Source organism: Cylas formicarius, unplaced genomic scaffold (genome assembly GCF_029955315.1).
Source record: "Cylas formicarius isolate icCylForm1 unplaced genomic scaffold, icCylForm1.1 PGA_scaffold_7__23_contigs__length_41026272, whole genome shotgun sequence".
In the NCBI taxonomy this organism is placed as follows: Eukaryota; Metazoa; Arthropoda; class Insecta; order Coleoptera; family Brentidae; genus Cylas; species Cylas formicarius.
In genome coordinates, this window is record NW_026844352.1 from 22306509 (window position 1) to 22329373 (window position 22865).

At 32.8% G+C, this 22865-nt stretch overlaps 1 protein-coding gene across 6 annotated transcripts in view; it reads right to left on the minus strand.

The window, feature by feature from the left end:
- Positions 1-22865, minus strand: part of LOC132704399 (teneurin-m) — a 582182-nt gene that overhangs the window by 170040 nt on the left and 389277 nt on the right. For all 6 annotated transcript variants that reach the window (XM_060674371.1, XM_060674368.1, XM_060674372.1 and 3 more), the window contains one exon: positions 22148-22360. Coding sequence is in view for 4 of the 6 variants with exons in the window: in XM_060674368.1 (XP_060530351.1) it covers positions 22148-22360 (213 nt within the window). In the remaining 2 variants the exon portion in view is untranslated. The remainder of the gene's footprint in view (positions 1-22147; positions 22361-22865) is intronic.

Genomic DNA, 22865 nt, shown 5'->3' on the forward strand with positions numbered 1-22865 from the left:
AATTTTTAAGATTATTAAATGGTTGATCCCTATAAACTTTTTTTTCAAATACCTCCTAAAGAAAATATGGGGTGATATCTGGCCAACGGGGATCGGTATCAAATTCTGTATTTGACCATAGTTTATGGTATTCCAATAATTCCTTTCTCAAAAAATGTAAGTGCGTTTCAACAGTCAAGTTTTGACCCAATTAATTTGTCGCTAATAATTCCGACCACACATTTGATTTTTGGTAATATTGGTTTTTATTGTTAATAACGAAATTCTGATTTTTATCGGACCACCACCTAAAATTTTGGTTAGCTTTAGAAGTCGCAGTCGTAGCCAAGGTTTCGTTCTTGACATTCTTGAAAAGTGCAAACAAATTTTGATTTATAGGCTGGATATTTATTTTTCCTGAGAATGTTCTCAGCAGACCTTTTATTAACATCCGTGTGTTTACTTCAACGTTTCACCTCGTTATATCATGGATATTGCCGCTTATTTTATTAGGATTTTATGTTATAATGCTAATAATAATATCAATATGCCTACTATCATTAGCAAGTTTTTGAGTACATAAAAAGAATTTTCATAAAAATATTTTTTCCATAAAAACAAATTAATTTACAAATGAAAAAAAAATTTGTTAATTTTACAAATAAGATGGAATTTGTGGCAGTATTTAAAATTAGTGAAAAAAATCATTATCATCAATTACTAATGTTTTTAGAATAAAAAACTTTTTATTATCTTACATATAATATGTATATAATATTCGGAGGTATTCTTCTGCACTTCTGCCAACTTGCATCTAAGTCAAATCCACATCAATAACCATTTTTTTAAACAAAAAGTTACAAAGCGCCAATGGGGGATTCGATAATTTTCAACTTGAAACTTGCAAAATTCGAAATTTACAACCCCCAACACGAATCGTACAAGCGAGTGCAGCAAATTACGGCCAAAGCTACATAATTCCTGTCCAATTGTACCCTTGTGGCGTACATATTTTATTACAGCGGCCCCCGGTATTATCAGTAGCCAACCCTTTGACACTGTACCATGCAGCGCTTACCCTTTCATAAACACGGGATTTCAGGGCAGAAACGGGTCAAAGGCATTTAATCCTCTTCGAAAAGTCCGCCCGGAACACTTTTTCTCCCCAAAAGCTGAATTTATTCGTAGGATTAACTTTTTTTATGTATGAGAATGACAGTTTCGGTCGGGCTTAATTGGGTTCTGAGTTAGAGCGAATTCGTTAGTTTCAGCATTCATTTTCGCTGTAATTAAAAACGAAAACAATGCGCGAAAGAAGGCCAATATTAATTAATACGAAACTCATGCAATAACAAATTTTTCAAAAGTTTGGATGCAAAAATGTCCTCCCGCTGCAGCGCGTTAATTTTCTAACTGTGCGGAGCCAATCACAAAGCAGTATCATCAATCCGACGTTTTTGTTTTTGGCGATAGTATCGACATTGAGAGACTAACATCAGCCATACTTTAATTAAAGTCCTTAAAAACTTATCCTGACGCCCGAGTATTAATTATAAGAGTTCACCGAGAATTTTCAAGCGGACTATATGTTGTTAACTAAATTCAAAATGTATATAGCCAAATACCACTTTATACTATATTACAATTTGCAGATGGCAAAATACTAAGTGCAAATGACAAGCAAGATCTCTCTTACATGGCTCGAAGTCTACAACAGGAATATCAATCTATTTAGTACGAAAAAAAAAAACAATTGCTTGGCCTATTGGAGCCGATATGTCAGATTTAATCCTAGATCTGACCAGCATTATAAGATCTTCTCATGAATGTAACTATTTAAGAGTAATTTTCTAATACTGCAACAAACGACAAAGAAATCAGTGCTGAAATTAACCAAGTTGGAAAAACGACAAGTCTTATCAGCATATTCTGGTTAAAACAGCTTGGAAAGAAACTCTATACATTACCTATAGGGTGTTTACCCTTTGATGGTACCGTAGATGTTTACGGCGAGTGAAATATTGGATTCTCCTGAAAATGATGCTCTATCGGTTTAAAATAACGCTGCGCCGTTGCCACTTCTTCAAAAAAGTAGCACCAACGTTGAAATTAATGATTGTCTTTGAGTAATATGTTCAGGCTACGCCAAATAAACTCATGACTTAAAAAGATTACAAAACTTTTTCTAAGGTACATTTTTGCAAAACAACGCGAATACCGTCAGAATTGACAAACGTCAAAATTCAAAGCTTGGGAAATATCTCCGAAATCATCCGATTGCTCCCAAACCCGTGCGGTAATATCTCGGAAATGTCCGAAGTGGTTTGGACCAGTGGGAAACGAAACTGACGTGGTAAAATGACACTTTCCGCACGCTAGATCGGTGTATAATTGGGAATTTAAGAGAAGGGTGCAGAAAAACGCAATTTCCATATTTATTTTAAAACCTATAAATATATCGAGACATATTTGCCATGTTGGAATTTAGTTACTGTATACGTTTGCTATGGCCACCAACTAAGTACTGCACCTCCAGTTTTCGATTATTCGTTGAGGTATGGCCATGACGACGTCTATAAAGTGCGTATCGGACTTGCTGAATATTAACGAAAGCTTTGCCTATGCCCTCTAAACATTTGAAATTACATAAAAAGATCTAAGCCGAATCCACTATATTGAGGCCAATTATGATATATTCGAATAGTCCACCGGCAGTTCTCAGACCTGTATTTGTTAATAGTAACATTGAAAAACATATTGTCGAAGGCAAACTCGATAAATAATAATAATTAAGTTTGAAGTTATCACACCTTATTGGTGCTGGAAAATGGCAGTCACTGACTGACTAAAACTTAGAGAGAGTTCGATTGAAGCAAATATAATTAAAACTAGGTTTGGGGAATCCTGTTAATGTATAATCAAGCTTATGGACTTGGCAATATCATCTCGTTTGTTCCCACTGGGCAGATCTGCCGAGCGCAAAATTATATTTTCTGATTTGTGTATTTTCGTGTTAACTTCCACAAATTGGCAGAGCAGAGAAACGAACACTATTTCAAACATTTTATTTAGACAAGCAAATTGCGATATTAGCGACTCAACAAAAAGTGGCCCAGACTATAATACTATATAATATACGTACAATGAAAAATAGGAGTATTGTGTTTTAGTTGTGGACATCCGACATTCGTACGTGTCTTGCGGTTCCCGCAGTTTTACATTTTACCTAAAACAGCACAATTTTCGTTGATTGCGCCCAGCTTGCATAAAGAAAAATCCCAAATTTAATCAAGACGGCGTTTAAGCTGAAACGGCCTTACAAAGAGAGAATTATCCACAGAAATGCCGATTAATATGGCTCTATCTCAAGTAAAAGCCCTAGCTTGATTGAGCAAAAGGCCCGGTATGAGCTTGAATGAGCACCAATAGAAAATGATCCGTTTGAACTCGGCATTCGATGAATACCGAATTTATCAGAGAGATTTTTCCATTTGAAATTATGTTCGGTACGTATTGAGGGTGGTTTTTTATTATAGGGGATTTAGAAAAGCCCGGCAAAACGAAGATCCGGCGTATTTTTTGACAAAAAACTGCAGGAGAAGGCTTTTTCTACGGCACGGTTATCCAATATAATTTAATTGCTTCACGAGAAAACGTGTGAATCAATCTCGTACTTTTTAGAAGCTTTCGTAACGCATAAATGAAGAAATAATGACGGGGAAATAGTAAGCACGCCAAGTTGTCAACTTCGACTTCGATACTTAGAGCCTAAAAGTTTACTGGTATGTATATTTTATTAGTTTAACCCCCGTGTTTTATCGGTTCGGGCCCTTGACACTACGCTGTGAGGTATTTACCCCTTTATAGCTAAGAGTTACCCCATAAAACGAATTAAAGGGATTTATAATCCTTCGGAAAACCCCGGAGAAAAACAATGTTTTTGACGCAAACGAAGGGAACGTTAAATTTATCTGGCCAATTAAGTTTTTTTAAAGCCGGCCAGCCTTTTTTTAGCAGATTTTAAAAGCCTTAATTACTTCGCGAAAAAATAAATCTGTCTTACCCAAATAAATTTCGCTACACTTACTTAAAAAAAGAACGGGGCGAAGAATGCGAGGTATCAAATTTAATTGATAGAATTTTTAATTTATTTTTAATATTATTTATAGCATGAATCCCGACCTGCCCAATAGCCATATTAATTTAAGCAGCTTCTATGCACTCATACTTCTCCCGCTGTTCCTATTTTCTCAATCTTTATCGTGCTTCGGTAATAATAATATTTTTTTTATTTATTTAGTATACTACACTATACTACACTAAGAAAAAACGGCATTAATATATGCAATAAATCCATAGCTAGCAATATCTATACATAAATACATTTTTATTCCAAATATCTAAATCTAATTCTGTTTCACTATAAGAGTCGTCATTGAGATTAATTATAATTGGATTTACGCTGTTTTTTATAGAAATGTAAGAATCCTCAATTTTTACAATGTGCAGTACTGAATTTTTCCAGCTGCCGATTGGTATATTATTAATTACATTTTCTATCAAACACTATAACACTGGGAATTAAAGTAGGAGGAAAATTTTCCGACCTTTGACTTTACTTGGTTCTACAATTGCTCTATGGGTTTAAACACGCAATGATATAGAGGAAGACAAATTATCGCATACATATTGTTTTTTAATTGCATATGAATTTATTCCTTCCAAAAGTTGTAACTGAATTCAAAATAAATATCATTTTCTTAGAGATATTCCTGTATTTCAGTTTTTGAATTTGATGAGGCTGGTGCTTTGCGAAGCAGATGGGTGTGGTAGCTTGAGTTATCCATGAAAATGAGACTTTTACTGGGAATATCTTTCTATCTCTTCTATTTCTTCTTCTTCTTCTTTCTAACATGGGTACCATATTAGAAGGCTACTGCCTGTTTATTGGCAACACGTCTTCCCCGGAAGACGAGGTCCAGCATTCTCGCCACCGTTTTGGCGGTCTTCCTTGAGATCTTTTCCCTACTAGGTTGTTCATTTTTGCGTTCTTGACGAGTCGGCCATCTTACATTCTTTTTATGTGTTTGTTCTAAAATATTCGTCTTTGCCTCACCCACATTCCTATGTCTGGTATTCCGCACTGCTCTCTGATGTCCTCATTCCGTATTGTGACATACAAAGTTTTACCCCAAGCTAGAATACTTAATATTTTGCGCAGATAACAGCACCCAGTTTGTGACATATCCACCTTCTGACCCAGGGTGTATTATGGTAATGCGTTTTCCTTTATCTGAAAGTGCGTTCGTTTTGAGTAGAACCAACCCATCCTTTGGATACAGTAGCGCGTGTATCGAACCATGTTTCATCAAGGTAAATTATGGACCTCTTGTTACTTTCTAAAAATCGATGAAATCGAATTTTTCGACTTCATATTTGGCACATATATACAGCTTTGCCCCGTGACGGATCCTAATGAAAATGAGCGGGCTGGGGGGTCGGGAAGTATTGCACAGGGTATTCGCGATATTCCGTGCAATATTAAAAAAACGTAATAAGTGCCCTAAATTTACAGCTACCACCTTCAGACTTGGGAGAGAAGTAGAAGTCCGGGCCCGCATTTCGACTCTTTAAATTGGTAGCAATAAAATAACACGAACTATTTTTTCTTAATTTTGGACCAAAATCTAAAAGACCCTGAAAATTGTTCTTTTAGGGAGTAAATTATTACCCGTAAATCAAAATTGGTACTAAAATATGGTAATCCGTTCAAACAGTGTTATAGGCCGTATCAATGGCTATAATTTTTGTATTTACGATTTTCGTCTGTCACGTACGCTGCTTGAGATATTTGAAAAAATCTATTTGAAAATCGTAATATATCGCATTCAATTCAGAGGCGATGACGGTGTACTGCATGGTTCCAGAAAAGAGGTATTTTCACAAAAAATATTTATCCTATTGAAAAAATTCATATACCGGGAAACGTGGGAGATCTAGGGCTATAACTTTTACTTGCGGCATTTTTTGGATTATGTATAGGGTGTGTCGATTATTTGTAAAAAAGCAAAGAGATCCTGGAAATTGTCGTTTTCGTGGGTAAGTAAGTAATTTGCAGTAAATTCTATCATACAGGGGGCGCCAGATATTTTAAAAAATATAATTGGGAATCGCTATTATTTAAGTAATTAAATCTCACAGTGCGTAATCATTGTGTGATCCTATTACTACTTGCCTTTTTACATTTTACAAATAACTCTATGGGAGGCTTATATTTATATTGGCTCTTTTTCAGTTTATCCGAGATAGCAACAACTTCGCTTGGATAAAGACAATATATTTTCCTTCTTATTAGGTCTTGATCACTATTGTCTATATGGTGAGTTTGAAAATCACCACCTTTATTCGTTTTTTTCAGTTCTCCACTATTAATCCTTATCGACGTTATTGATGTTTTTGTAGTATACAGGTTTTTTTTAAAGTTTCTTGTGGAATAAGTGCTCTACTGATTAAAGTGTCAAACACATTCTTCACAACTTGTTTTGCATCACACTCAAGAAATATATCAGAAAGTAAGAATAATTTTTTGTTAATAGCTCTACTAGATAACAATAGGTAATAACATAGTTAAAGTTTTATTGGGGAGGACTGTACCATTGCTACAATAATATTATCCACTAGGATAAAAATATCCACAAATCCTTCGTGCTCTTTGAATCATTGCTAAAACTTCTTGTTAGGAATGGTGTTCCAATTTTGAGTAAAATTACATAGTTGATATATGCATGATATGTGATAATTTATTAATTTTATCCAATTCGGATCCACTTTTATATTATTTTCCAAATTCTATTGGTTAACAAAGACATAAGAAGACTAAAATTAAAACAATGGTAAAATTCTGTAAACAACTAAGTTAATTTCCGAGTTTTGTGATTTTATCTTCCATCAAACTACCCAAGTCGGTGTTATAGACATAGAGGACCGGCGTGACAATCCAGAAGACATTAAAGCCACGATAGCAAAACAAGTTTTTGAAAAATTGTAACACATAAACCATCACAATTCGTTTATTTAAAAACAAAGAGAAAACGTTACGCCTATAAGTAGCCATCTTCAGGTTCCACAACAAGTTTTGTTATAAAAAGTAATGAAGAAAACACAGTCAAAAATAGAGGGTTAAATTAATTTGTTAAATAAAAGGTGATTTACAAAAAAATTAAAATCGTTAGTAGAGAATTTATTTTAAGTTTGTGTAAATTTGCAATTTATTGTTAATGTTTAGCATATCATTGGTGATAATCGCTTTCCGAAGCTATGACATTAACCTATTCAGAGTCGAATTACTGGAAGTTTTTTAAAGAATGAGCAAGAGCATTATTTTTACAGAGATCCAGCTAAGAAGATGTTGTTTCTTCGTTGTGCGTTCTACTTCTTTCAATCAGCGGTTCATTTTCGTGAAGAACATTTTGCTGTCACTACTTAGTTTATAAGCAACTCCTATGTTATGTTTTTACTTTGTATGTAGATTGTTAACATTTTCTTTCAGTACTTTTTTATTTTGGTGTTAATATATTCGTTTTTTAGTGATTGGTACGAGGAATACGGATGGATATTATTTCTAAATAGAACATAACCTGTGTAGCGTATTTATTTATTTACCATATGGCTGCACATGATATAAAATAAATAAAAGTGTATAAAACAAACAATGAATTACTCTGATTTTCAAACACACATTTAAATTAGATACATAATCAATTGAGACGTCTCTTGCCATTAGAAAGTCTTCAAAATTTCCCTCATATGTTGTATTTCTCTATGATTCGGCTATGACGACGTTAAGTTTCTAATTTCAGAAATCGATTCAAGCGGTCACAATTTAACAATACACAACAATAAAATTAATTTTATTATTTCCTCTTCATTACTGTTTCTTGTTATCGCCTTTTATGTTTGTTATTTATGTAAGTATTTTGTTCACAATGTTTTTCTTTCTAAAACAAAAGGTTCTCGCATATATTTATAAACAAAGTGATGTGTTTCATTTACACTGAGCCTTTTTAAAACTAACAAGCTAGCTAACAAAGTTCATCCACATAAACACGAAAATTATAATCATTACGTTTAACTAATTTATAAACGAAGGTAAAATCAAGTTAACCAGATAACGTAACTAAAAACCAATATTAGTTACCATTTTACTTCATTCTAATGACAGTAACAAAACGTATATAGGAGAAAAATTAACATATCAAAAAATTGAAATATCCCCCCTATCTGGTGAACTTATCTCTATTAAACTAATTTTGAGAATACTTACCTAGATTTGGAAAAGTGATATCAAATATTAGATAGTTTAGCTAGAATTTACTCTCGTTTATAAATTATTTAGACATAATGATTGTACATTTTATATATAAATGAATGTCGTTAAGCAGTTAGTTAGTTCGAAAAAGTTTCTTACGCTTATATATGTGAAAATTGAACTGAGGTGGCTTTTACTTGATGAAAATCTATTTAACAAAATAAATAAGAACTAAAAGTTCAGATTTTCACGAAATTATATATATTCACATGACAATTATTGTCACCGTGACACCGTGTCTTTATCAAATAGAAAACGGGATACAAATAACGTTTATGTAAAGCTAATACATTCTGAATTGTCTCATAGACTTGATCCCATAGAATTTCATTTCATCTATCATTCATAAAAAGTTTCTTAGACAAAAACTAAAGTTAGACAAATTAATTTCTAATACAAAAATATCTAACAGCAAGCCAGTTCTTACAAAGTATACCGACCACCAATTTTGCTACATGTGCATAAACTTAACATTTTATAAAAATGAATTTGAATTTCTGGAAAAAGATTTCAACTTTAACTTACAGCACTCGAACATTAATAGGGAATTAGACTGTTTAGGGATCGACTGTGAATTAGCGATTAAGGACATTAACGATTCTAATTTAAAAAAAACATTTATTAGCGAATATAATAAACTCTCAATTAATAGATAACAACAAAAACCAAGAAATTTCTCAAACGGCACCAGTAAAATCTATCAAAACGAAGCTTCTGAAAGGAACATAATATTTACAAGTGCAGACAAAGGGAAGACAGTCATAGCTATCGATCTCACAGAATATATCTCAAAAACCAACAATTTTTTTAAACCAGAACTTTTCCAATGTATCAGCCCGATCCTACCGAGTTATATCAAAGACAAGTCAAGGAAGTAATTACTAACTTCACACTCTTTAGTGACAAAGACAAGTATTTATTAACAATTCTGAATCCACAACCTCGGAAATTATATTCTTCAGTTAAATTACATAAACGAGATATGAACATTAGACCAGTCGTGTCTTATGTAACGGCACCAGCAGTTAAACTCTCAACAAAATTAGTAAATATTTTAAAGTTCCACAAAGACTTTAAACCAATATTTGCAATAAAAATTTCTTTTGCAACGCAACACTATTGTCTTTTGATGTACAAAACTTATTTCCCAGTATTCCACCTATGGATGTGACAGATTTAGTGGATTTCACCCTCACTCGGAAACAGGTTAACCCATTGGCTAAACAAGATTTATTAGATTGCTTAATAGTATCTTTAGACCAAAATTATTTTGAATTTAATGGACAGATTTACATCTCTAAGGAAGTTTTGATTATGGGAAACCCACTTAGTCCTTTGTTAGCCGAGATTTTTATGGATAATTTGGAAAATATCATACAAGAATATCCTTTAAGTAAAAGTAGTTGTATGTGGATGATTTCTTTGCTTGCTTTGTCGGAACGGACAGACAATTGAGTTCTTTTTTAAATTACATTAACTCATTACATAATCCAATGAAATCCACTATCGAGATTGAACAGGATAACTCTATTAATTTTTTAGACTTAACTATTACGAAAACACAAAACAAGTTAGATTTTTCCATTTACCATAAACCTTCACACACGGACACAGTCATACATAACAGCTCAAATCAACCTTATACACACAAAATGGCTACATTTCACTCTTTTATATACAGACTTCTTAATACGCCACTCTCAATAGAAAATTACAACAATGAACTTAATATCATTAAACAAATTGCACTGAACAAAGGCTACAATCCGTCCATTATCTCTAAAATTATAAAGAAACGCATTAACGAACGTAAAAGACCGTTTAAAAATAATAGTCTAGATTCTAGTTATGCTAGACACTTAAACACATTTTCCACGACAATTTTGATATTTACACACATCCTCAAAAACTAGAAAATTAAATTTATTGGATGCCATGGAAGTTAACAAAATGAGACATTCAAATGTATTACTTAACGATCAATTAGATTTAAATACCTCTCCATTATTAAACTTAAATTATCACAACAACATTAATTAAGGTTTTGTTGTCATTTTTCGGTATATATAGTAGCAGGTAGTTTGTACATATTACATTTGATAAAGACACGGTGTTGTCGAACAATTGTCATGTGAATATATATAATTTCGTGAAAATCTGAACTTTTAGTTCTTATTTATTTTGATATGTGAAAATCCTGGTAAACGACGTTTCACCAAGAGTCGGCTGTAAACTTTCAAGTATTTCTCCTTCTTCATTATTCAAAAAAATTAATTATATCAAAAACCGTTGGGGAACCTAAAGATGGCTACTTATAGCGGAAACGTAAGCGGCTGTTAAATATATATATATATATATATATATATATATATATATATATATATATATATATATATATATCCCAATGATATTTATTTGACCGCGAATTTTGTCAGGAGGTAACTAGGAGGCAAATGTAAGAGGTCTAGGATTTTGAACTTGTTCTGAAACGACCCTCTTTGGGCGCATTACAATTAAAACTCATTTAGAAGTAACCTAAACAAAGACATCAGCTCAACGATTTTAATTTACGAAATCTCCTATAAACCATTGCTAAGAAAAAATGATAACTGCCGGTAGTTTTATTCGCTCAGTTTATGTGTTTATGTTTCAAATTTATTGCCGCGCGCGATTACGGCACCCCCTGGTGTGTTTGCATGGACGTAATCAATCATGGCCTGTCTATTACTCCCTCCCGCGTATTTTGCCGTAACGTTGGGAGGAGGATATTTTTCAACGTCCCTCGAAACGTTTTTGCGATAAGAATCCTGCATATGGGATTTTTGGGTCTGCGATGTTATTTGAAGGTTGTTTGACAGTATTTTAATCCTCCGAGATGCCGGGAGGTGGGTTTATATCAAGGGTGTTTTTGAATATGTCCACGTCAATTTTTATTACGCTATCGGTGTGAGGTAACTCATCACTGTGAGATTAAGGATTCTGAACGTTGGTCGTGCATCTGCTGTTTAGGAGCAACGTGCTATTTTTCGTTTTGGTTTTTTGTCAAACTTTATCCTTAATTACATGTAAAGAATATTGGTTTAACAGAAAATTTTATTACTTTTTGTAAAACGTCTGGATTACACCTGCTTCGGTTTTTGTTGAGTCGAACTAGCTAACGTTTCGCCAGTCATCTTGTTGGCTTTTTCACAGCTTGACTGACACTGGCTCGCATTTTACTCTGTACCTGTTTTTATATTTTTTGAGGAGGCGGGGCTAAATGCGGGGCACAAACACCGTCTCGGATAACTGATTCCCATATTGGTGACAGGTAGACCTGAGCCGCCGTTAAGATTGTTAGGTCGCTTATAGATTTCTATAGATTCTCGTTGGTATGCAATGCAAGAATTATAGTTTTATCGAATAAAATTTTATGCCCGGCTTCGTGATTGTGTTCGGCAACTGCTGATGAGTTTATTTGTTTTAGTCTTAAGGCTTTTTCATGTTCCTTGAGCCTAGTTGTTATTGTTTACAGAGGCGTAAAACTATCTCACCCGAGCCACTGGACCCAGAATTAAAACACCTTACCTCTGCTCTTCTCTCTAATAGTTTCCACATTAAAGATATTAAGCATTCCATCACAAAATACACTTCACCACAACTTTCCTGCAATCTCACACTTGCCACTGTTGTCCTTCTTTTTATTCGAAACATCACTGACCAGATATCAAAAGTTCTAAAGAAATATAACGTCAAAACCAGATTTACCACGTGTCCATAAATTTCTCAACATCTTCGATCCTTCATAAACTAAATTCCATTTGAGATGGCAGGAGTTTACAGCATGCATATGCGGCAAAGAATACATTGGAGAGACAGGACTAAAAATATCAACTAGGCTCAAAGAATATAATAGAGCCTTAAGGCTAAGACAAGTTAACTCATCAGCAGTTGCCGAACACAATCACGAAACCAATAAAACTAAAATTCTTGTATGTAATCAATCCTTCGAAAAATCCGAGAGTCTATAGAAATCTATAAACAACCTAATAATCTTAACCGCGACTCAGGTCTTTACCTATTATCAATATGGGAATCAGTCATCCCAGATGGTCAAACAATATAAAGGCAGGCACAGAGTAAAATGCGAGCCAGTTTCAGTCAAGCTCTGAAGAAGCTAACAGGATGATTGGCGAAACGTTAGCTAGTTCGACTCAACAAAAACGAACGCAGGAGAAATTTTTATAAAAAGTATTACAGTAGCCTGTGGAAGTTTCTTTGAAAAATTAAGAATATTTTATTTCGTAACTAACTTAGTAAATAAGAAATTTAATGAAATGTTACATACATATATGTTTTTAGAATAAACTTAAAATATTGTTGTATGATTATTATTTTACTGTTGCTTTTATCTGTCAGTATATGTAAATGAGCTTTAGAGCTATCTGTACTTGTATCAATAATAAAATTGTGATATTAATTATTTCAATTCAACCCTTTTGATTCTGATAAAGCATATTTTATATGATTACTGTTGATAATTCTAAGATATTTTAATAAATTTTGAATAACTAAATTTTTTATATTTATTATTAACTTTTTTATAAATATATTTTTTAAGTGTACAATATTTGGTTTCATAATTAATATTAGTTATATAACAGGTGTATATCGAATATTGTCTTTTTTATTAAGATTATTGATTATGAACTATGGATTTAGAAAAATTATACAGAAAGCTTAAACAAAGAGAAATTTGCACGAAAATAGAGTGGAATGTTCAGCATTTATATAGACATATTATGCAACACAAACTCTCTAGCAGCATAATTTTAATCAGATGTTTGAAATCATTTCTTTGTTTTAATGAGCTTAAAAGCGCTCATTATATCTTTTTAAATCAAAAGTACTAATCAGATCTTTGCAGAACCGGGTAGTGCAGATATTATGTGGGGCTAACCAACGCGCGCACTGTATTTCTCTCAATATGGCTTAAGGGGAAATGGTTTTTCACTTGGAATATTACACGGTGGCACCTCCAATCTAAAATTGATTAAAATGTTTGTATTTGGTGTTTACAATTATTTATGTTACTATGTTATTTATGTATCGGACGTATGTAAAATAATTGTATTGTTGATGACATGAAATAAAATGTAATCTAATCTAATCTAAAGGAATACATTTTTGCAAATAAAATTTTATTTTGGAAAGCCAACATTCGTAAATATTTGTTGTATGAATCGCAAGTCGTCTAATTCCCTGGATGAGCAATGGCTTCTTGCTCATGAAATGTGCTAGAATTCTAGATTTGTTACAACCCCAATCGAAAGCCGCTTCAACTTTGATAGTCAGAAGAACCCTGAATGATTATAATTTGTGTTCCATCCAATTCTCAGATCGTTCTTGTAGGTAGGAGCTTAGAGTTGCAAGTGCAACTCAGAGGAAACCCCATAGTATTCCGAACGATTCTCGAGGAAAGAATAATTTAAATCTGTGCAAAATTCCAGTGGTTTCCGATACGATGTTTAAGCAAAGTTTCTTTGGTCAGTAAATGTTACAACCTTACAGGATAATGTTGAAAAACATCGCTTCTACTGTGTGGCATCAAAAATAAAATGAACGTTAAATTCTCAATTAGGCGAATACCCAACCAAATGAAACTTGATCCTTTTGATGATGCTGACATGAAAATCCAGGATATTGTATAAGTTGTGAAGAAAATAAAGGAATTGATAGGTAATAAATGTGCTTATTGTAAAGGTGCAACCGATCTTCTGTGCTATGAAATATCAACAGAATAGTGTAAAGTTGAATAATACGACAATAGGATAGTTGGGATTTTCACAGTTCAAATTGCGAGTTTGTAGTATGCGATTTGGATACCTGTTGTGTTTAATAGTTCTGCGATCTAGCAAGCAACATTTAATATTAGAATAAATTAGATTTATTTGATGTTGTCAACACACCCAAATATATGTCAAAATCGGCACTTATTTTTAACCAGCAATATAAAACGTGCACAACATTGAATATCCATAGTGTATTAAACGTAAACAGAATAATTTATTTTGAAGCAGATTGAAGCAATGACGATTGAAGAAATCCCTTAAGTTGAAGAGGCATGAGTTGTGTAAAAGTTCAGACATTTTTCAGCAGCAGTACATTCATTTTAAATGAAACACTCAGTGTATTTAAATTTATGTTACAATAACGTTTAACAAGGACTGTGATTTGTAATTTATTTAGGATCTTTAGAGGGGCCAGGAATTTATCTATAAGTTGTGCTGGCGATAGCAAAAAATAAACGATTCTGGTGTAACTCGAATTTCCCAACATAACGTTTTTTGCGCCACTAACAGTAAAATTCGATGTTTTGTTAAATCAAAGTAGATATTATTAAGTTATATTATATATTATATATTATATATTATATATTATATAATATATATTATATATTATAGGAATGAATATTGCGTGTATATTTTGGGTAGAATTTGAAACTAAGCACGCAAGATCTTCAAAATCCAAATTACATGAAACTATAATAAAATAAATATAAAACCAGTAACTGTCTCAAATTCCTGGTGTCACATGGGATATAATTTAGCAACACCTTCGGTTTGCACTCATAAAACCGAAAAAATCCTATTCCTCGGACAGTTAAGCGAAACCGCTGGAACCATTAAAAATATTCTTAATGGCGGTTTTTGTAAAGCCGTTCGCGAGACAGCGGTGAATGCGAGGGAACCATTAAAAATATTCTTAATGGCGGTTTTTGTAAAGCCGTTCGCGAGACAGCGGTGAATGCGAGGCTCGCTGAATTCGGTGGCACACGTTCCGCGCGGCGAAAAAAAAAGTGATAAGTCGGGCCTGGATATGAAAAAGACGTGAAATCGAGAAACCATGAATAATTGGTCTCAGCCGCAAGCCCGTGGAGTGGTTGGTTCTTTTGTCGAGTAAATTGCGAGTAACCGTAGCGTACGGTTTCTAGTCTATTGTCTTCGTTCATTTTTTTGTGGATGGATTCATCATTTTACCTGTACCTATTGTTGTATATTAATTTTGGCTACATTGTTGCGGTTAATAATGCAACGAGTACGGGTAATGAGATTAAAATGTGCAGTTTTCGGGTATTGCCTACCAACTTCGAGGTTTTATGTAAGTTGTGGGGGAACTTTTATGGGAAAGTTCTTACTTGAGGGGATTTCGCGAATAGAAAGAGAGCAAAAGAAAGCGGTGTTGCCCTATTAACAATAATAATTTAAAGTTGCACGAAATAAGCTTTAAAATTTAAGCTAGAAATTTAGTGACGTGACAATCTCTTCTGCCGGGATATTCGTTGATTTTTTACACAAAGCGTCGTTGCCACATTTCTATTTTTTCCCTAAGCTCAAAAACTTTCTTATTTTAAATAGTTTTATGGAAACCCATAAAAATACACGACTACTTCTTCAAGGAAATTTATTTTCACTTGTCTATCGCACCGTATTATGTTGGATCACCTTGTTTCGTAATCGTTAGTGAAATATGCGTTACATTTCGGCAAAAAAACACAAAGTCAAAAGTCTCTGCATTTCCCTATGTCGTTCCAAATTCTGTCGATATTATTACCACATCTACTAGCCACTGCTTTTAAATTCATGATAGCCTTCTCCGGTTTCCTCTTAATGTCCTCACGAGACTCATCGAAACTAGCGCTAAGTTCACAGTCATTCAAAATCCTACCGTCACTTGCAAACATCAATTCATGCTGAGTATACTTGGTACTGGAATGTACAGTATTGTTCGTGCCAAATTTTGCAAAGTCTAACGCAATCAAGGCATGAAATCATATACTTTCTGATAAACCGCGTCATTTTAGAAAACCAATAAACCCTCTTCATTGTGTGCATAGCCAGACAACCTATTGCATGAATTTCCATCACGCTAATTTAGGAACTAGCAACCTTTCGCCGTATAAAGGTTTTCTAAAGAGTCTTTCATCTTTCTATCATCTTTCAAGCAATATTCAGGACACAAATCTGAATTTAGATCTTCTTTTAGTTGCTTGATATTATGCTGTATATGGACTGTAAGAAACCAGTCTTCACTGCTCACATCCTACTACGAAGGGTATGAGGACCGAGAGCATTCCTACTTGCATGGATGTTCCAGGTTTATGAATTATTTAGAAGTTATACTGAGTTTATAGTCACCAATCAAATCCCGTTTTGCAAAAATTTACCTTAATTTATTCCAACTGACGGCTCTTCGCCGGATCTACTTTGAAGACTTTCGCCATTTCTCCTCAGATATGCGCTCACTCTCTGCTAAATATGCTTATGCAGCAGATTTTTATACAGCTCAATTGCTTCTGGATCATCACTATCTTAAATGCTTTATAGCTTTTTTTTTATTTTATCACCAAATGTCACAAATTTTTCCGATGGCTTTCGAGGCACTACAGAGCTATTATCCCACTCCTAATTTTATGAAAACCGATGAAAATACACGACAGTACTGTCCCGCGAAGCTGGTCCCTACACAATAGTTTTGATCGTTAAATGATTAGTTTTGGTTAGTTTTGATTAGTCTTTCTATACACAATTTCAACTGTTTTTGCAGGAATGATAGAAAAAGAAAATACTTAATAATTAGTGGTTTTTTCTACTCCCTTCTAAAAAATTAGATACCTATCTATAATGCGGAAAGTGCCATTTTACATTACATTACCCACGGTTTGAAATTTGACGTTTCTCAATTCTAACCGTCATGTCAGTCAATGTATTCGTGTTGTTTTGCAAAAATGTACGCAAAAACTAACAGTCGTAGAAAAAGTATAGTATGCAAAACGTTTGGTAAACTTTTTAAAATGCCGTTTACCACACTTGTTGGATATTAATTAATTAATAATTAGTTAATAATAATTTATAATTAAAAATAATAATTAACCAATTGGTAAACTTAAATAACAATGAAGAGAGGGTTGTTATAGCTCCTGTGGTTTTGTACACTTAAAAAAAAAACTAGTGGAGTTCTTAAATAAATAGTCCCTTTTTGTCCTATCAACCGATTTGGAAATATTTAAATCAGGTATTCTCTTACCTTTTGTGTATAATGGGGAGGTGCCCTATCATCTTCAAACCATGTGCGATAATCAATCATCCATTAACGAATTTATTCAAACGAGTGAGATGTATCTTGTATGGTTCATACTTATTTTCAACTCAACATTCAACTCACTGACGACTGACTAAAATTATTATCCGCAGTCAGTTTGAGCATTTATTAAAATCAGTACCTATTTTCTTTGTTTTTAAACAGTTGTTAGAGTTATTTAAGTTTACCAATTCGTTACAATCATCGATTATCTCCTTCATAAGTTAAATTTTAGTTTATTAATTAGATCATTAATTATTTTAAGTCTACTAAATTTCATAAATTTAAGATAGAGACAGATATAGAGATGTATGACCGTTGCACGGCATTTGTATAAAACCTGTAACTAGCAAATAATTGAAAATAATTATTGAGACAAAATATCTTTAAATTGCCAAACCTTTTTTCTTTAACACTCAATATTTCGTCAATTTATTTGTTGACTTCTTCAGGAGTGAACTAAAATTTAATGAAAACAACAGGTCAAACTATATAACAGACAATTAAAACAATCGTGAGAAATACTTACAAAATTAGAGTCTACCACATAGTTCCTCAAAAACCATACTTTACAGTTAAGGTAAATGAACGAAGCGACATAATGAAACAAACGGATAAACACTTAGTATACAATTCTTAATAATGGTAGGCAAAAGTTGCGCTAACGGGGGTAGCGAAAAAAACAAAAAAAAAACAATCAAAAAATCAAAAAAAAAACAATCGATCTAAATAATGACAAAAAAAGGGGCATCAAAATAACCTACTCCGTGGATCAACAACGCAACGCGAATACGCTACTCGGTGGCCGAACATTACATTATCTGTGGTTTAACTGAAAAATGTTACAGTATATATTGCTTATTTGTTGTGTATCAGACTTGTAATTAATTGAATCTTTGTTTTTGTTAATATGGCACATTTCAAGAAACAATCGGGCTTTATAATTATTGACACGCAAAATTTTTGGATTGCTCTAGTCAAATTCATGTCCTGTTTTGTAATGCTCAACCACTGCACAAGTATTCTTATGAATACGGCAATCACTTTTGTGCTGTGTTAAACGTTGTTTTAACCACTGTGAGGTCTGTCCAATATAACAGCCTTGACAACCCAAACACGACATTCGATATATGACATTACAGTTATATAGTAGCGGAGTTGGATCTTTCACTCTAGAAAAAAGTTTAGAGACTTTTTCAGTATTATATTTAGCAATTTTTATTTCCTTGAATTCTTTGAAAATATTTATGATAGATTCTGTGAGGTTTTTAATATAAGGTATCTTTCTGTAACACATCCGAGCGTCTGGTTCCTAAACATTTTTTGAATGCACATCCTGACTTGTACATACTGCAAGCGGACAAGGGTGGTTGCACTGTTGCTATGGACAAAACCACATATATTCAAAAAACAATGGAATTATTAAACGATTCGACCACCTACACACGACTTAACCGCGACCCTACTACTTCGATTCAATTAACTTACAATAGGATAATTAAATCATTAAAAACAAAGAGAGAGCTTTCTGACAGTGAATGTAAACAACTATCGATCTATAATTCATCCTTTCCAAAGTTGTACTGTTTGCCTAAGATCCATGAAACAGATATCCCCCTGAGACCAATAGTAAGCTCGATTAACTCTGTTACGTACAACATATCGAGATTTATGGCTAATATCCTTAAAATTACGTTTACAAACACAAGTGACTATAATGTAAAAGATTCATTTACCTTTGCCAACATGATCAGCGGTTACGTACTCCCTGACAATTATGTTTTGATTTCATTGGATGTCGTATCGCTCTTTACTAATATTCCTCTCGAATTGGTAAATCAGATTTTGGATAATGAATGGAAAAAGATAAAAGAACACACTAATCTTACAAAGACAAATTTTTTCAAACTTATAAAATTTATTTTTGATAACACCTATTTTAGTTTCAATTCAAAATTCTACAAACAAATTTTTGGTACCCCAATGGGTTCTCCCATCAGTCCAATAATTGCTACCCTAGTATTGGACCATTTACTAGATCAAATTATACCCAAATTACCTTTCAAATTACCTTTTATTTATAAATATGTTGACGATCTTCTTTGTGTGGTACCATGTGACCAAACAGATATAACCTTGAGTATTTTTAATTCTTTCAACACCAACCTACAATTCACAATTGAACATGAAAAAGACTCCTATGTCCCCTTCTTAGATACCAAGGTTATTAGAACTAACAAAAATGAAATTATTTTGGATTGGTACCAGAAAGAAACTACCTCAGGTAGATTTATTAATTATTATTCCTCTCATCCACAGAACCAAAAATATAATACAATTATAGGCATAAAAAACAGAGTTACACATTTGAGCCATGACAGTTTTGTTCAAAATAACCTGAAAAAAATTTTCAACGTTTTTGTCAATAACGGATATCCAAAACATATACTTAAGAGATTAATCTATAACTCCAACACATTTGACGGTTCAACAGAGGAACCAGACGCTCGGATGTGTTACATAAAGATACCTTATATTAAAAACCTCACAGAATCTATCATAAATATTTTCAAAGAATTCAAGGAAATAAAAATTGCTAAATATAATACTGAAAAATTCTCTAAACTTTTTTCTAGAGTGAAAGATCCAACTCCGCTACTATATAACTGTAATGTCATATATCGATTGTCGTGTTTGGGTTGTCAAGGCTGTTATATTGGACAGACCTCACAGTGGTTAAAACAACGTTTAACACAGCACAAAAGTGATTGCCGTATTCATAAGAATACTTGTGCAGTGGTTGAGCATTACATAAAAACAGGACATGAATTTGACTACAGCAATCCAAAAATTTTGCAATGTGTCAATAATTATAAAGCCCGATTGTTTCTTGAAATGTGCCATAGCAACAAAAACAAAGATTCAATTAATTACAAGTCTGATACACAACAAATAAGCAATATATACTGTAACATTTTTCAGTTAAACCACAGATAATGTAATGTTCGGCCACCGAGTAGCGTATTCGTGTTGCGTTGTTGATCCACGGAGTAGGTTATTTTGATGCCCCTTTTTTTTGTCATTATTTAGATAGATTGTTTTTTTTTTTTTGATTTTTTGATTGTTTTTTTTTTGTTTTTTTCGCTACCCCCGTTAGCGCAACTTTTGCCTACCATTATTAAGAATTGTATACTAAGTGTTTATCCGTTTGTTTCATTATGTCGCTTCGTTCATTTACCTTAACTGTAAAGTATGGTTTTTGAGGAACTATGTGGTAGACTCTAATTTTGTAAGTATTTCTCACGATTGTTTTAATTGTCTGTTATATAGTTTGACCTGTTGTTTTCATTAAATTTTAGTTCACTACTGAAGAAGTCAACAAATAAATTCACGAAATATTGAGTGTTAAAGAAAAAAGGAGCTTTCTATTTTAACCACGGACCGCTACCCGATATCCTTTGAATTCAAATAAGTTTAGTACGGTCGATATAATAAGAAATTCCAAGTGTTAGTATATATATATATATATATATATATATATATATATATATATATATATATATATATATATATATATATATATATATATATATATAATTATTATATTAATATTTTTCGATGTTTACTTTTAAACTACTAAAAATGAATGTTTTAATTTACACCGATTATGACCTTTCTCTTGATTCTGATTAGATATCCCTCCTATAACCCCTAATTTCTTAATAAGTAATTTTATCGCGAACAAGCATTATGTACTGTGGTTCTGAGATTATTTCTTGTTCCATTGTTATAATTATAAAATGACTTTTTGTAAAATTTTACTTATTTATTGCAAAGTAGTTGATGAACATTTATTAATTCATTTTATGAAGACTTTTTCTTGCAAATTAACTTCTACTTTCAGCTTTTGTTAAGGGAATTAACCATGACAGACTAACCGCTTTATACAAAATTTCGGTTAGTTTTGAAACACATTATTATCGTAGTTTTATTTTTATTAATTTATAATTAATTAATAATAATGGGTATTGCTGACAAAGCTTATCAACAGAGTTACTGAAGTGACGAAAAGTTAACACTTACAAATATAGTTTCTTTTCGGACACAACTCTTGTATATTGTAATGGCGACAGATTAAATAAAATGAATACATATCTTTGCGAAATGCTGTATATAATGTATTTTACGCACATTTTATTCATTCAACAAAATTAAACAAAAATTCATATAATCTGTACGATATCCGCTTTAGTTAATTATAGATTATATAAGTGCTAAAAGATGTTTTCTGCTAGACTGGTCCAGTACAATCAGTATTTTTGCAAAAACTCAAAAATAGCGAAATTACAGGGTGGCAATAAAATTTTTCTTAATAACGTTTTTTCTTTAATTTGAAAGCTATTAAAATTTGCAAAAAATAAATTAAACCAAAGTTTGAGCAACTTCTCTTACGGTCTAGGTCAACTAAAGTCCTTTGGCATTAAGGATTTTAGGTCAAATTTGGTATGAAAATAAAAATAGTACAAACTAGAAAAAGAACACATTAAGTAGAATTCATTATAATAACTTTGACTTTTCGAAATAACATTATATCAACCTTACTGTCAATTTCTCCATTAGAGTCGGCCCTTAAGTTTTAACTTGTAGTAAGAATTTCTGAGTTAATGCGATATGACTCACCGTTGTGAACCAGAAGGGTTGAATCTCTTGCTAGGGCCAGTTCGGAATCAGTAAGGGTAGCGTCTGATGCGTTTTCGGACGAAGGGGTGTCACTGAGTCCCGCCGGTTGTTGATAGAGCGGGTGCTGATAAGTATGCGGACCCCCGTATCTCCTGGGAGATTCCTCACCTTCAGAACCACTTAGGCTATAGGCCGGATATAAGCGTCCCTTTCCTATAACAAAACAGAATTGTGGTAAAAGCGTGGTATCAATAGTCTTAGACTAGGTTCTTTTAAACTACAGCGTAGGGATAACCTTTCTCAAATCCAACATGGCATGTGTGGTTTTTAAGATTGATTTATTTGTTACCTATTTGTGTTATAATTCGCTTCGCTTCGCTTTCGCAATTCTAATGAAATGCTTCAAAAAACATTTTTTAATTATTTTATTATTACTATTATTATTATTATTATTATTATTCCAGATTATGGGACCAAACCGGCTAAACTTAATGAATGCAGATACTAGACAATTTTTGGATCGGCTAAAATTATTATACATTAGAAGTTAACGTCGATCTAATTCCAGTATAGTTTTTACTTTTTGCAGAGAGGTTTTCAAATCGCTTTATAATTTACAATGTACGATTTTTTTAATGGATTCCAGGGGATCAATTCATTTGTGACGGAATAAGGCGCGTTGGTGATGGCAGGCAATAGCTGGTTTTTCTATCCTCTG